General features: G+C 42.9%; 1 protein-coding gene across 8 annotated transcripts in view; it reads right to left on the bottom strand.

Annotated features, from left to right (window-relative positions):
* VPS13B (vacuolar protein sorting 13 homolog B) overlaps positions 1-15,314 on the bottom strand; it is a 1,111,190-nt gene that overhangs the window by 948,498 nt on the left and 147,378 nt on the right. For all 8 annotated transcript variants that reach the window (XM_077270879.1, XM_077270877.1, XM_077270878.1 and 5 more), the window contains exons 9-11: positions 13,877-13,972; positions 9,934-10,056; positions 8,468-8,605 (exon numbers count right to left, since the gene is read on the bottom strand). In XM_077270879.1, the coding sequence (XP_077126994.1) occupies positions 8,468-8,605; positions 9,934-10,056; positions 13,877-13,972 (357 nt within the window). The remainder of the gene's footprint in view (positions 1-8,467; positions 8,606-9,933; positions 10,057-13,876; positions 13,973-15,314) is intronic.

The raw sequence follows: 15,314 nt of genomic DNA, 5'->3' as shown, positions 1-15,314 counted from the left end.
ATGTGAGTGCAGTCTGACATCCACACACTAAGACAATGGAGAAGATGGAGATATTAAGTTCTCCATCTTCATCACACCTGGGCTCCGTTTCTCGCATGTGGGAGAGTCGGATCACTAAGCTGACATCTGAGTGTCATTAACATAAATAGGGCATATTCTATGGAATCTATAAGACCGTTATAAATCCTGAATTTCGCATTCACAAGTAATGCTCTGATTGTATTTGTCCTTACAATAAGTTACATTACATATGAAAATGTTTATCTTAGACAGTTTAGATACTTGACTACTTTTAGACATGTTTTAATGAAAATGCAGAAACGATGAGGACTAAACAGAATGGAATAATTTTGGTTGACCGCACATTTTAGCTGAGCGGGCTCCCAGCACATTCCACTTGTGTCGGGGACCGTCAGAACCCTGTCATGTTCAATTTGGCCAGTGCTGGCTGGCATTAGTCAAAAATTACCATGCTGAAAACGAGTTTCTTTTCCATGGAGCCACTCAGACACAATATGCCAGGATAGTTCGGATTAGAAACATCAAACAGACCATGGATAAAGCAATTTTCAATGAAATTACACACAGTTCCTGCCAGGTAGGATGCCCCTACTTGCACTCTGAGTAATGTGACAACATTAAAGTTTAAAGGAAATATTTTTTTAGCGGTTTCAACTTTTTTTTCCCCTGATGTTAGTAGCCGGAATATGGCAAATTCAAACAAATATTCTTTTGTCAAATGGCAATGAGAACATATTCATAAACAAAAACAAAAAACGTTATCCCAAATCCATTAAATGGAGGATAACTTGCTGGCCACTGGAGGGTCTGATCACCGGGATCCTCAGCACTCCGCAGATTGGGCTCTGGACCCCATCTTGAGTAGAGCGGAGGTGTGAACACTTCATCTCCGCTCCATTCAATCTCTATGGGCTGAAGAGGCCAATTTTTGGAGTTCCAAAGCCCAGACTTCGGGATTGCTGGGATTCCCAGCAATCGGATCCACTACGATCAGAAAGTTATCCCATTGATAACTTTTTTTGTCCCTTTGTTATACCCCTTTAGGCAATGAAAATCAGCAACAGAGCACAATACATGTGAACGGTGTATACCAAACCTCAATCACACTTCACAATGTCAATTTACTCCAGACTTGGAATCAGCAACCGTATTGCGTCAAATTTGTCATAAACGTTGCAATACAAAAAATGAAGTCAATGATAAACATGCCATTAAAAAGAGATTTACCCCTTTACATAAATAAAGCCTAATCCCTTTAACCCCTTCACCCCCAAGGGTGGTTTGCACGTTAATGACCGGGCCAATTTTTACAATTCTGACCACTGTCCCTTTATGAGGTTATAACTCTGGAACGCTTCAACGGATCTTGGCGATTCTGACATTGTTTTCTCGTAACATATTGTACTTCATGATAGTGGTAAAATTTCTTCGATATAACTTGCATTTATTTGTGAAAAAAAAGGAAATTTGGCGAAAATTTAGAAAATTTCGCAATTTTCCAACTTTGAATTTTTATGCCCTTAAATGACAGACATATGTCATGCAAAATACTTAATAAGTAACATTTCCCACATGTCTACTTTACATCAGCACAATTTTGGAACCAAAATTTTTTTTTGTGACGGAGTTATAAGGGTTAAAAGTTGACCAGCAATTTCTCATTTTTACAACACCATTTTTTTTTAGGGACCACATCTGATTTGAAGTCATTTTGAGGGGTCTATATGATAGAAAATACCCAAGTGTGACACCATTCTAAAAACTGCACCCCTCAATGTACTCAAAACCACTTTCAAGAAGTTTATTAACCCTTCAGGTGTTTCACAGGAATTTTTGGAATGTTTAAATAAAAATAAACATTTAACTTTTTTTCGCACAAAATTTATTTCAGCTCCAATTTGTTTTATTTTACCAAGGGTAACAGGAGAAAATAGACCACAAAATGTGTTGTACAATTTGTCCTGAGTACGCTGATACCCCATATGTGGGGGTAAACCACTGTTTGGGCGCATGGCAGAGCTCGGAATGAAAGGAGCGCCATTTGACTTTTCAATGCAAAATTGACTGGAATTGAGATGGGACGCCATGTTGCATTTGGAGAGCCCCTGATGTGCGTAAACATTGAAACCCCCCACAAGTGACACCATTTTGGAAAGTAGACCCCCTAAGGAACTTATCTAGATGTGTGGTGAGCACTTTGACCCAACAAGTGCTTCACAGAAGTTTATAATGCAGAGCCGTAAAAATAAAAAATCATATTTTTTCACAAAAATGATCTTTTCGCCCCCAATTTTTTATTTTCCCAAGGGTAAGAGAAGAAATTGGACCCCAAAAATTGTTGTGCAATTTGTCCTGAGTACACTGATACCCCATATGTGGGTGTAAACCATTGTTTGGGCGCAGGGCAGAGCTCGGAAGGGAAGGAGCGCCATTTGACTTTTCAATGCAAAATTGACTGGAATTGAGATGGGACGCCATGTTGCATTTGGAGAGCCCCTGATGTGCCTAAACATTGAAACCCCCCACAAGTGACACCATTTTGGAAAGTAGACCCCCTAAGGATCTTATCTAGATGTGTGGTGAGCACTTTGACCCAACAAGTGCTTCACAGAAGTTTATAATGCAGAGCCGTAAAAATAAAAAATCATATTTTTTCACAAAAATGATCTTTTCGCCCCCAATTTTTTATTTTCCCAAGGGTAAGAGAAGAAATTGGACCCCAAAAATTGTTGTGCAATTTGTCCTGAGTACGCTGATACCCCATATGTGGGTGTAAACCATTGTTTGGGCGCAGGGCAGAGCTCGGAAGGGAAGGAACGCCATTTGACTTTTCAATGCAAAATTGACTGGAATTGAGATGGGACGCCATGTTGCGTTTGGAGAGCCCCTGATGTGCCTAAACATTAAAAACCCCCACAAGTGACACCATTTTGTAAAGTAGACCCCCTAAGGAACTTATCTAGATGTGTTTTGATAGCTTTGAACCCCCAAGTGTTTCACTACAGTTTATAACGCAGAGCCGTGAAAATAAAAATTCTTTTTTTTTTTTTCACAAAAATAATTTTTAGCCCCCAGTTTTGTATTTTCACAAGGGTATCAGGATAAATTGGACCCCAAACATTGTTGTCCAATTTGTCCTGAGTACGCTGATACCCCATATGTGGGGGGGAACCACTGTTTGGGCGCATGACAGAGCTCGGAAGGGAAGGAGCGCCATTTGGAATGCAGACTTAAATGGATTGGTCTGCAGGCGTCACGTTGCATTTGCAGAGCCCCTGATGTACCCAAACAGTACAAACCCCCCACAAGTGACCCCATATTGGAAACTAGACCCCCCAAGGAACTTATCTAGATGTGTTGTGAGAACTTTGAACCCCCAAGTGTTTCACTACAGTTTACAACGCAGAGCCGTGAAAATAAAAAATCTTTTTTTTCCCACAACTTATTTTTTGGCCCCCAGTTTTGTATTTTCCCAAGGGTAGCAGGATAAATTGGACCCCAAAAGATGATGTCCAATTTGTCCTGAGTACGCTGATACCCCATATGTTGGGGTAAACCCCTGTTTGGGCACACGGGAGAGCTCTGAAGGGAAGGAGCACTGTTTTCCTTTTTCAACGCAGAATTGGCTGGAATTCAGATCGGATGCCATGTCCCGTTTGGAGAGCCCCTGATGTGCCTAAACAGTGGAAACCCCCCAATTATAACTGAAACCCTAATCCAAACACACCCCTTACCCTAATCCCAACAGTAACCCTAACCACTCCTCTAACCCAGACACACCCAACCCTATTCCCAACCGTAAATGTAATCCAAACCCTAACCCTATCTTTAGCCCCAACCCTAACTGTAGCCCCAACCCTAGCCCCAACCCTAGCCCTAACCCTAACCCTAGCAATAACCCTAGCCCTATCACTAGCCCTAACACTAGCCGTAACACTAGCCCTAACCCTAACCCTAGCCCTAACCCTAGCCCCAACCCTAGCCCCAACCCTAACCATGCCCTAACCCCAACCCTAGCCCTAACCCTAGCCCTAACCCTAGCCCCAACCCTAGCCCTAACCCTAACCCCAGCCCTAACCCTAGCCCTAACCCTAACCCTAGCCCTAACTCTAGTCCTAACTCTAGCCCTAACCCTAACCCTAATGGGAAAATGGAAATAAATACATTTTTTAATTTTTTTATTTTTCCCTAACTAAGGGGGTGATGAAGGGGGGTTTGATTTACTTTTATAGCGGGTTATTTAGCTTTAGATTTTTATGATTGGCAGCCGTCACACACTGAAAGACGCTTTTCATTGCAAAAAATATTTTTTGCGTTACCACATTTTGAGAGCTGTAATTTTTCCATATTTGAGTCCACAGAGTCATGTGAGATCTTGTTTTTTGCGGGACGAGTTGACATTTTTACTGGTAACATTTTCGGACACGTGACATTTTTTGATCGCTTTTTATTCCGATTTTTGTGAGGCAGAGTGATCAAAAACCAGCTATTCATGAATTTCTTTTGAGGGAGGCGTTTATACCGTTCCGCGTTTGGTAAAATTGATAAAGCAGTTTTATTCGTCGGGTCAGTACGATTACAGCGATATCTCATTTATATCATTTTTTTATGTTTTGGCGCTTTTATACGATAAAAACTATTTTATAGAAAAAATAATTATTTTGGTATTGCTTTATTCTCAGGACTATAACTTTTTTATTTTTTTGCTGATGATGCTGTATGGTGGCTCGTTTTTTGCGGGACAAGATGACGTTTTCAGCGGTACCATGGTTATTTATATCAGTCTTTTTGATCGCGTGTTATTCCACTTTTTGTTTGGCGGTATGATAATAAAGCGTTGTTTTTTGCCTCGATTTTTTTTTTTTTTTCTTACGGTGTTTACTGAAGGGGTTAACTAGTGGGGCAGTTTTATAGGTTGGGTCGTTACGGACGCGGCGATACTAAATATGTGTACTTTTATTGTTTTTTTTATTTTATTTAGCTAAAGAAATGTATTTATGGGAATAATATATATATTTTTTCTCTTTATTTAGGATATTTTTTTTATTTATTTTTTTACACACATGTGGGGAATTTTTTTTTTTTTTTTTTTAATTTGTCCCAGGGGGGGGGGACATCACAGATCATTGATCTGGCAGTGTGCACAGCACTCTGCCAGATCTGCGATCTGCTGTGCAGGGCTGCAGGCTTACCAAGTGTCTGCTCTGAGCAGACACTCGGTAAGCCACCTCCCTCCCTGCAGGACCCGGATGCCGCGGCCATCTTGGATCCGGGACCTGCGGCGAGGAGGGAGGTAGGAGACCCTCAGAGCAACGCGATCACATCGCGTTGCTCCGGGGGTCTCAGGGAAGCCCACAGGGAGCCCCCTCCCTGCGCGATGCTTCCCTATACCGCCGGTACACCGCGATCATGTTTGATCGCGGTGTGCCGGGGGCGGTCCGTGACCGCTCCTGGCACATAGTGCCGGATGTCAGCTGCGATATGCAGCTGACACCCGGCCGCGCTCCCCCCGTGAGCGCCGCTGATCGGTGATGACGTACTATCCCGTCGGTGGTCATACGGGCCCACCCCACCTCGACGGGATAGTACGTCAGATGTCAGAAAGGGGTTAATTTTCACTTCACCTTTCTGCAATAATTTCAATATCAATTCCCCATGATTGTCCAGGTTTCTCTTGGCCATTTGCAAATGTGAACACTCAAAGGGTAAAAATCTGTACACACTTACAATGTCTCACAGCTTTTGACACACGTATTCTTTGATATCAAGGCTAAGCTGGTATCTCACACAGGATTACCATGATGAGGTATCATAGTTAGTTGGTGAATCTGTAGCACTGGAGACAAAGCAATCGCTCCTTCTGGAACCATAGACTTAAAGTTCAACTGTACTTTTAGAAAACGTTTAATTTGTCAAAGGGCTGTCCCACACGTCCAGATAATTCCGGTACCGGAAAAAATCGGTACCGGAGTTATCCGTGTCCGTGTGCCCGTGAGCTCACGTAGGCCATACGTGCGGCACACGTGTGCCGCCCGTGTGCCGAGTGGGTACCACACGGAGCGTGTGGTACCCACGCGTGTGGTACACTGCATCGTGCTGAAGCCGCGATTCATATCTTCTGTGCAGCAGCGTTTGCTGCATAGAAGATATGAATAATAGTGTTTAAAATAAAGATCTATCTGTCCGCCGCCCTCCCACCCCATGTGCGCCCCCCCGCTGTTCTGAAAAAAATTCACCCGCTCCCTCGTTGGCTGTCGCTGCTTCCTGGTCTGGCCCCATCTTCTCCTGTATGCGGTCACGTGGGGCCGCTCATTTACAGTCATGAATAGGCGGCTCCACCCCTATGGGAGGTGGAGCCACATATTCATGACTCTAATCTGCGGCCCCACGTGACCGCATACAGTAGAAGGGGCGGCCAGACCAGGAAGCATCGACAGCCAACGAGGGAGCGGGTGAGTATTTTCAGAACAGCGGGGGGGGGCACACAGGGGGTAGGGGGGGGCGGCGGACAGATAGATCTTTATTTTAAACACTATTATTCATATCTTCTATACAGCAAACGCTGCTGCACAGAAGATATGAATCGCGGTTTCAGCACCATGTGGGGGGACAGCGCTTACTGTAGCGCTGTCTCCTGCACGCCACACGGAGAAGGTCCGTGTTTTACACGGACCCATTGACTTTAATGGGTCCGTGTAATACGTGCGCTCCCACGAACACTGACATGTCTCCGTGTTTGGCACACAGAGACACGGTCCACAAAAAATCAATGACATCTGCACAGATGCATTGATTTATTATGGGTCTACGTGTGTCAGTGTCTCCGGTACGTGAGGAACTGTCACCTCACGTACCGGAGCCACTGACGTGGCCAAAGAGACATATCCACATTTTGATCGGTGGAGGTCTGCGTGCGAAGACAACCAGTAATGGCGAAGATGATGGAGCAGAAATGATCAGCAAATCACTTAGCTCTTCCCAGATTAGAGACTTTCAACAGAGCTTGTCTTCATTGTTGGAGGACAGCAGCGTGTAGCCGAGAACTTTGCTCCTTAATAATAGCGAATGTTGGGGTCTAAGCCCCTGAACCCCCATTGATCAAAATCCCCATATTTCTCTATAATGTCAAAATTATTCTACAAGTGCAGTCACAATCTAAAGGTACCTTCACACTAAACGAAATCGCTAGCGATCCGTGACGTTGCAGCGTCCTGGATAGCGATATCGTTGTGTTTGACAGGCAGCAGCGATCAGGATCCCGCTGTGACATCGTCGGTCGGAGAAGAAAGTCCAGAACTTTATTTCGTCGCTGGATCTCCCGTAGACATCGCTGGATCGGTGTGTGTGACACCGATCCAGCGATGTCTTCACTGGTAACCAGGGTAAACATCGGGTTACTAAGCGCAGGGCCGTGCTTAGTAACCCGATGTTTACCCTGGTTACCAGCGTAAACTTAAAAAAAAAAAAACACATACTCACATTCCGGTGCCCGGCGTCCACTTCCCTGCACTCCTCCTGCATCCTGTGTAAGTGCCGGCCGTAAAGCAGAGCGGTGACGTCACCGCTCTGCTCTGTGGGAGATGCCGGAGATGTTCGGTGCTTACACAGGATGCAGGAGGAGAGCAGAGAAGCGGACGCCGCCGGGCACCGGAATGTGAGTATGTGTTTTTTTTTTTTACGTTTACGCTGGTAACCAGGGTAAACATCGGGTTACTAAGCGCGGCCCTGCGCTTAGTAACCCGATGTTTACCCTGGTTACCAGGGGACTTCGGCATCGTTGGTCGCTGGAGAGCCGTCTGTGTGACAGCTCTCCAGGGACCACACAACGACTAAACAGCGACGCTGCAGCGATCGGCATCGTTGTCTGCATCGCTGCAGCGTCGCTAAGTGTGAAGGTACCTTAAGGTGGCCATATGATGCACTGGATGACCACTGGCCAAAACCATCAGTTGTGGACCATTTAATGGCTAAAGGGGGTGTCCTAGCTCTCCCTCACAGCAGATGTGGGGGAGGGAGGGGATAATTGGACTTACTGGGTTTTAACAAGCCTAGTCCTTTGTTTTCACAGGAGATAAGCCACCAGGAGTCAATTAAAACCTCCTATTCAAAACATATGCACACACCACTGAGATGTACATGCATGTGACTGGCGGGTCAGGACATCACTCAGCTATCTGAGGTGTATTGCCACGTTTACTGATGTTTTATATAGGTTTTGTGTTATCTCCCATTTAAAGGAGACTACTGTATTACAATCTGCTGTTATCTCATTAACATAGTGTTGTATGACTTTTATATTTTCTATGTCCCAGGATGCAGAGTTTACTGATGTAGTGAAGAAGATCTGACTGTATAGTAGAAACAATCACAAAAAAGACAATACGAGCAGCGGGTAACACAAACTGCTTCTACTAAACATATAAACTTTAGTTATTTCCTTACTGACCTTATGAGAACAAGAGTCCAAAATAAATTCTGCTCGTATTCCATTATTTTCTGGACTTCTGTAGTCAAACAGTGAGTTTGTAAGATATGCGTTTCCTTTGTTGCTTAAACTCTCCCCGCATGTAAAGAAACAGGCCTCCTGGGGGAAAGGAGAGAAGTCACAATATTACATATACAAAGCTTTACTTCGCTCTCTAATTCTTTGTTATATCACCATTATTTATAAGGAGAGGCTTCATATCACTACGATTATTTAACGGCCTTATGCTCGATCTCGAATCATGGCGACTTGATGGATGAACGATCTGTAGGAAGATCCATCTTTTGCAAGCCTACATAGGTCAACCAGGGTCTTCTCTGCCGTTATCTTGCTTGTATCAAACCATGGTGTTGCTGGTCTTCCTCTTCACCTTCTTCCGTCTATTCTTCTGACCATGATGTCCTTCTCCAGTGATTCTACAGTAGGCAAGTTGTAGCTTGGTGATCTTTGCTTTCAGTGACATCTCAGACGTCTTACTTGATTTGGTCCAAAATTGGTCTGTTGTTCTTCTCATCCATCATTATGATACCACAAAATACATGACTATCAATTAAAATTACTGCAGCAGTGCCAATTCATCTGCTGAAGAACCAAAATTAAGGATTGGCTAGACGGTATGGCCAGCCACATGCCCTTGATCATACCCTTATGTAATAGGATATTGCATGTCATTTAATTTTTTTTTCCAAATATTTCAGGGTAAGAAAACTGCAGCAAGCATTTTTATTTTAAGTTTTTTTTTTTCAAGTCTCTTCCAGCCTGGATGTGACCTGACCACTGACATCACTGACTGGCTGTAGGGTGAGATGACTGGTGGTCTGGACGTAATCACTTCGGATCAGGCAGAGCGACAAGGCTGGAGCTGGGGGAGGATTTCAGAGGCAAGTGTAGGCTGGTTCTTTCTTTTATAAGGATCTGTGTCCTCTGTAAATGTCAGGAAACTGGAAAAACCCTCTTAAGGGTTAGACACGGTTTATATCAAATTCTTATACATTTATTGCTAAAACAGTACGCAAACGTAAGAGCAATCAAATATCCATAAGACCCATCTGTGCGTTAGTTGCAGTTTGTGTCGTTTTCAGTCATCAACATAGCAATGAATGACCTTCAAATAGATAAGTGTTCGGAGATCAGTTCTACAGTCTACCATAATTCACTAAAACCAGGAAGCCACAGATGCCAGCTCCGGGTAGAAGGAAAGCACTTATTTTTCCATGTCAACTAAGAAAAAGGAGTATACGATGCCTACTGAGAGTGCCAGGCACTATGAAGCATCACCTTAGAACATCCAGAGGTAAGCGGTGACTGACCACCATTTCTGTTCTTGGTGGGGACCGCTTGTTAGAAGTAGAAGCATATTGTTTGTACAAATGCAAAATATTGAAAGAACAAATGGTAACAACAGATGGCAAAATCTCAATACTCACACAATCAGCTCCAATTGTATTTTCTTCAAAGTCTTTGATTCCCATAATCCCTTTCAGACATAAAGCTTGATTTCCAACAAAGCCAACTTGGCAATCAAAGAATGGTTCACCCTTCATAAGAACCTACATAACAAGAACAGATAATATAGACAATGTTATAAAACCATTTTCCACCTAACAACCTTAAAAAGGGGCTGTCTAAAGATCTAACTTCAGGAGCGCACCGTTCCCCTTTTTGGCCGGCTTCCTACCTGCCGAGGGGTGGTGAGCTCATGAATGATTGAAAGTTCTGACCAAGTGGCATTGTTGCACTGATGGCCAAAACTCTGCGCTGTCCGATGCTTCACACATAGGCAGCTTTGTCTCTGCAACATCTGAGAAGTGCAGGGACAATGACGCTGGCAGGATACGGCCATCAGGCCAGGTCCAGATATGCGCTTTCAAGCTGTAAAGCTAAGAGCTTGCACACGCTATGCTCCTTGCCTAGGAGACTGCGCACAGATGATATATGGCAGAGGTGGCCGGAAACCTAAGCAATATAACATTAAAAAAATATTTTTTCATAAGAGATTAACTGCAAAGTTGCATTTATGATGTTGAGAAAACCCCTCTAACAGAAGATAGTGCTCTTGTAATGTTCCTAGTGATATAAATGACATACATTACTAATAGTGATGAGCGAGAGAGCTTGGATAAGGTGTTATCTGAGCATGCTCAGGTGCTAACCCAGTGACTTCGGCGTGCTCGAATAATATGTTAGAGTCCCCACACCTGAATGTCTCGTGATTGTTAGACAATCCCTGCATGTGTTGAGGCTGTCAAACAGCCGAGAGATATGCAGTCAAGGGGACTCAACCATATTAATCGAGTACGCCGTACCTAAGCATGCTCAGATAACACATTATCCCAGCACGTTGGCTCATCACTAATCACTAGCAATGAATTTTCTATTGTAAATGCCAATCATATAAATATTTTTTACATTCTTGGGTTTTAAACATATCTCTAAATATAACCCATACTTGTCTCTGACTTTTCCTTACCAGCAAATCAACTAATTGTGGTCTTCATGTGACAAATAATGCGTTCATACTGATGTCACATGACTGAGAAAAAGAAAAGTTTAATGATCAACTGATCATTTCAGGCTCATGTCCTCAGCCAAGTTCTGTGTATCTGGGTCAATAATTAAGCAAAATACTTTTGCATATTAGGAAGAAAATGATAATTCTCGCTTTTTGAGAACCTTGTACATTATTCTATGACTTTCCAGCCTTACAAGGCCTGCTCATTCAGGCAGTTTCCAAAACTCATTTAGGATACGCATTTCCTTTGGAAAACCCGTTCTGATCCTTTCTTATTATTTTCTATTCTTGTTACTTTATGTCCTTTCTGAAACCTTCATGACTAGTTAACATTTTCTTTTCTTATTTTTAAAAACATTTTATAATTACGTGCAAAATAGTAATTTAAGGCTACTTTCACACTAGCGTTAACTGCATTCCGTCTCAAAACGTCTTTTTTCAGAAAAAACGCATCCTGCAAAAGTGTTTGCAGGATGCGTTTTTTCCCCATAGACTTGTATTGGCGACGTATTGCGACGGATTGGCATACGTCGTGTACGTCGTACGACGGATGCGTCGAAATTTGGCGATACGTCGTCGGCAAAAAACGTTGCTTGTAGCGTTTTTTGTCTCCGCCTAAAAAACGTGTCGCGACGCATCCTGCGGCATGCGTCGTTGGCTATAATGGAAGCCTATGAGCGACGGATGCGTCGGGACACGTCGTACGACGCAATGCAGCGCTGCAATACGTTTTTTTACAGTGAGCATGCTCAGAAGCTGGATTTTGTTGCCAATTGGCCAGACACCCCCAAATCTATATAAACCTGGCCTGGGCCTTCAACCCCACGTACATAAGTGCCACGTACATAAGTGCCACGTACATAAGTGCCACGTACATAAGTGCCACGTACATAAGTGCCACGTACATAAGTGCCACGTACATAAGTGCCACGTACTTCACAAAAATGCCACGATTTTCCAGTGCCACGTATAACCACGTAGTTATAGTATTTATAGTACGTGGCACTGAAATACGTGGCACTATGACTGTCAGAAAATGTTCATTAAACGGTTAGGTGTGAGGTTAGGGGTAGGGTTAGGGTTTGGATCCCTTTATCATCATCCGTAGTTCATTAATCGGATGAATCCACAGTCGTCTCCGTCTCCGTTGCTGCAGAAGCATCCTACGTCTTTCCGCTGCCGCCTCCTTCTCCCGCACTATGATATCCAGGCGATTCGTCTCAAAGATAATGTCGGTAACCAAACTAGCAATCCTCACAAGAACACCTTCCATCGCTGCCACAAAACTAAAACCCTCAAAGATGGGCTGTAAAAACAGTAACTATATAGTTTTCCATATTTTCCAGTAGCCAATCAAATTTGGGAGCCTCCCATTTTAAAAACGGATCCGTCGTAAAAACGGATGCAACGGATGGTAAAAACGTATGCAACGTATGCAACGCATCCAGTATTTTCGACGGAAACGTTTAGCGGATTTGCGACGGATCCGTCGAAATGCTGTATGCGTTGCATAAGTTTTTCACTTTTTTTGACGCATCCGTTTTTTCGGCAAAAAACGGATTTGCAACGTAATGCAGTTAACGCTAGTGTGAAAGTACCCTTAGATATAAAAATGCATTTAGCCATCTCAACTGCCCTATCCCAGGATAAAAAAATCCCCAAGATACATAAGTTTTAATCTTGTCATTTGCTTATTCACCCAATATCCAGAAATGTTCATGAATTTTCTGCCTTATATCTGGAATGCCATTTATCTATGTGGTGGTTATATGTTGCTTGCTTTTTTTACCTGGTTGAAATATACATCTGTGCAAAACTCAATAATTGGTGGTTGAATTACTATTGACACCTTTGAAGTAGGAAAAATGGTACATTTTTTGTTATATTGGCAGCTACCTTTAGCTTGTGCAGTTTTTTTTTGCCTTGGTTGATTTGGAGACCCCTTGATATACAGTTTGCAGAGCGATCTAAGATTGTTTTTCTTGTGAGTAAGTCCGGCAGCAATATAGGCTGGATGTACGGTCTGTTTGTATCTGGGGTGCTCATGTCAGCCAGCACAGCTTCTATCCTGCACTAATTTCCTCTTTATGTGCATTACTCCATTTCTATAGCCTGCTTTCTCTATCCTCAGACTGTACCTTCCTTCTCTCCACCTTACAGATCTGTGTACAATCTCATCCCTGCTTCTATATCGACCACAGAGAGAAAGGAAGGGGGGGAGGGCTACCAAACCAGGTGCTCTGAAGGATTTGCAAAATATCAGTTTTGCTAAATCACTTAAGCTTGATAACAACTTTACATTCTTACACCAAAATGGTAGAAAATTTGTAATTAATATTATTTTGAAAGTTGCTTAAAGGGGTTGTTTGGGCGAAATAATGCAGTCGCTATATGTGGCTGAAGACTTTTCAGTCCTCACAGTGTGCACACTGCATGCTGTAAGGATTCTCCACTGTTCTAGTCACAGTCTGACTAGACATGTGCGGCCTCACTCCACACTAGTTCATTTAGCGAGCCCATGCACGTCTAGATGGAATGTGGCCGCTTAGTATGCATACTGAATATTTGTGATAACGTGACCTCCAGAATTCTGGAGAATTCTGACACCGCGTGATGCACACACTGAGGACTCAGAGGTCTACAGTCACAAACTAACTGCAGACTTTGACTCAGACAATCCCTTTAAGTTTGTAATTAGGAATCAAATGAACAATTGCGAATGTGTATAGAAAAATCTAAATATGACACATACAAACAGAGTAATGTAAACATTAAACTAAAAATATTTAATTATTTTCATATATTATTGTGAATTTAAGCCTAACCATGCATTTTGGAAAGCTGTAAAAAATAATGACCTCAATGGTGGTGCCTTCTTGCTCCCAGCGTATGACTTCTCTGGATTTCACCTTCTGGGGGCTGTAATAACTGCTCTCGGCTTGCATTTCAGTAAGCTGGAAAACAATACGACACACACCTTCATTCCAGGCCAACGCCAGCATTAAAGAGTGGCAATCTGTCATTACTAGACTGCATTGATGAAGACAAATGAAAGTTCACTATTGGCTAAAGTGTATTATTGGACAGGAAACAGGTGCAATGAAACAGCTGCAAGACATTAACCACACCACTGCATAGGAGGCTGAGTGCCGAGTGTAATGTAAAGCGGGGCAGGAGCCCATCCAGTCAACATACTGCCTTTCATTTACTTTCACCTTTTCTCTCAACGCTGAATTTATACATTGGATGAAAAATGGCCGGCTATCTTAAAACAACACGTGTGCGGTGCGCAGCCCCTAAAACTTCACTACTCTGGCAAATCACGTACAGTGGAGATTAAGTGACAGGCAAAAGGTTAAACGTTAGTCATTCAGCCCTTCTTGTAGATATTTACATCTATATCTGTCAAGACATTAACGGCATATTATATAGGCATGTATGCAAGAACAGGAAAGGAAAAGAAACACTCAAGCTCTCATGTGTCGCCAGTTAATATATCCCAAACTCTTCAGAATTATTGATAGGCGAGCTAGATTTGGGGCGTAAAAATTTGGATTATTATTTTTTTAGGCTCACTGGTTAATATGGTCTAACACACATAACATGTCTCTTCTCATCTTACGCGGTTGTTGCTTTTTACTTCTTCCGCACATACAGCACTGCTAGGGCTTGTGCACACGTTGCAGATTTGGTGTGTTTTCGCCACGCAGATTTTCTAGAAAAACCTGAAGCAATCCTGATACCAGCAAAGTGGATGAGAAACCTGAAGTGTCATGCACACACTGTTTATTTCTGACTTGCAGATTTGGTGCAGAAAATAATCTTCAGCGTGTCAATTCTCTGGGGGTTTTGCCCTGCGGTTTTCACAACTGATTTCTCTTAAATTGGGCAAAAACTTGCGTTTTTTCCGCTATGTTTTTCCTGCCAAGAGCTGCAGAAATGGTGCCGAAATTTTACTCAATGTGTGCACATGCCCTTAAAAATAAAGATTTTCAATGTTTTCAAGAAAGGCAGTCCTATGTAACACATGTGAACCAGAGGAGAGTTGCCTTAGATATGTTTTCCACTGATCCACACAGATCAGGCTCCTGAGGGCTCTAGCTAATAGCTGTTTTCACGGTGTTTGGCTTGTCATTTTTCCTGCAATGGTCATTAGTGGGGAAATTTAGTACTACATGTAACAAATGAATGGCAGACCCAAGCAATACACCAACAGCCATAACCGGATAGGACTAGTGATGAGCGAGTGAACTCGTTCCTCAGGTGATCTCCGAATATTTGTTAGTGTTCGGAGAT

This window comes from Ranitomeya variabilis, chromosome 6, assembly GCF_051348905.1.
Source record: "Ranitomeya variabilis isolate aRanVar5 chromosome 6, aRanVar5.hap1, whole genome shotgun sequence".
NCBI lineage: Eukaryota > Metazoa > Chordata > Amphibia > Anura > Dendrobatidae > Ranitomeya > Ranitomeya variabilis.
This window is presented reverse-complemented; position numbering and strand designations above follow the sequence as displayed.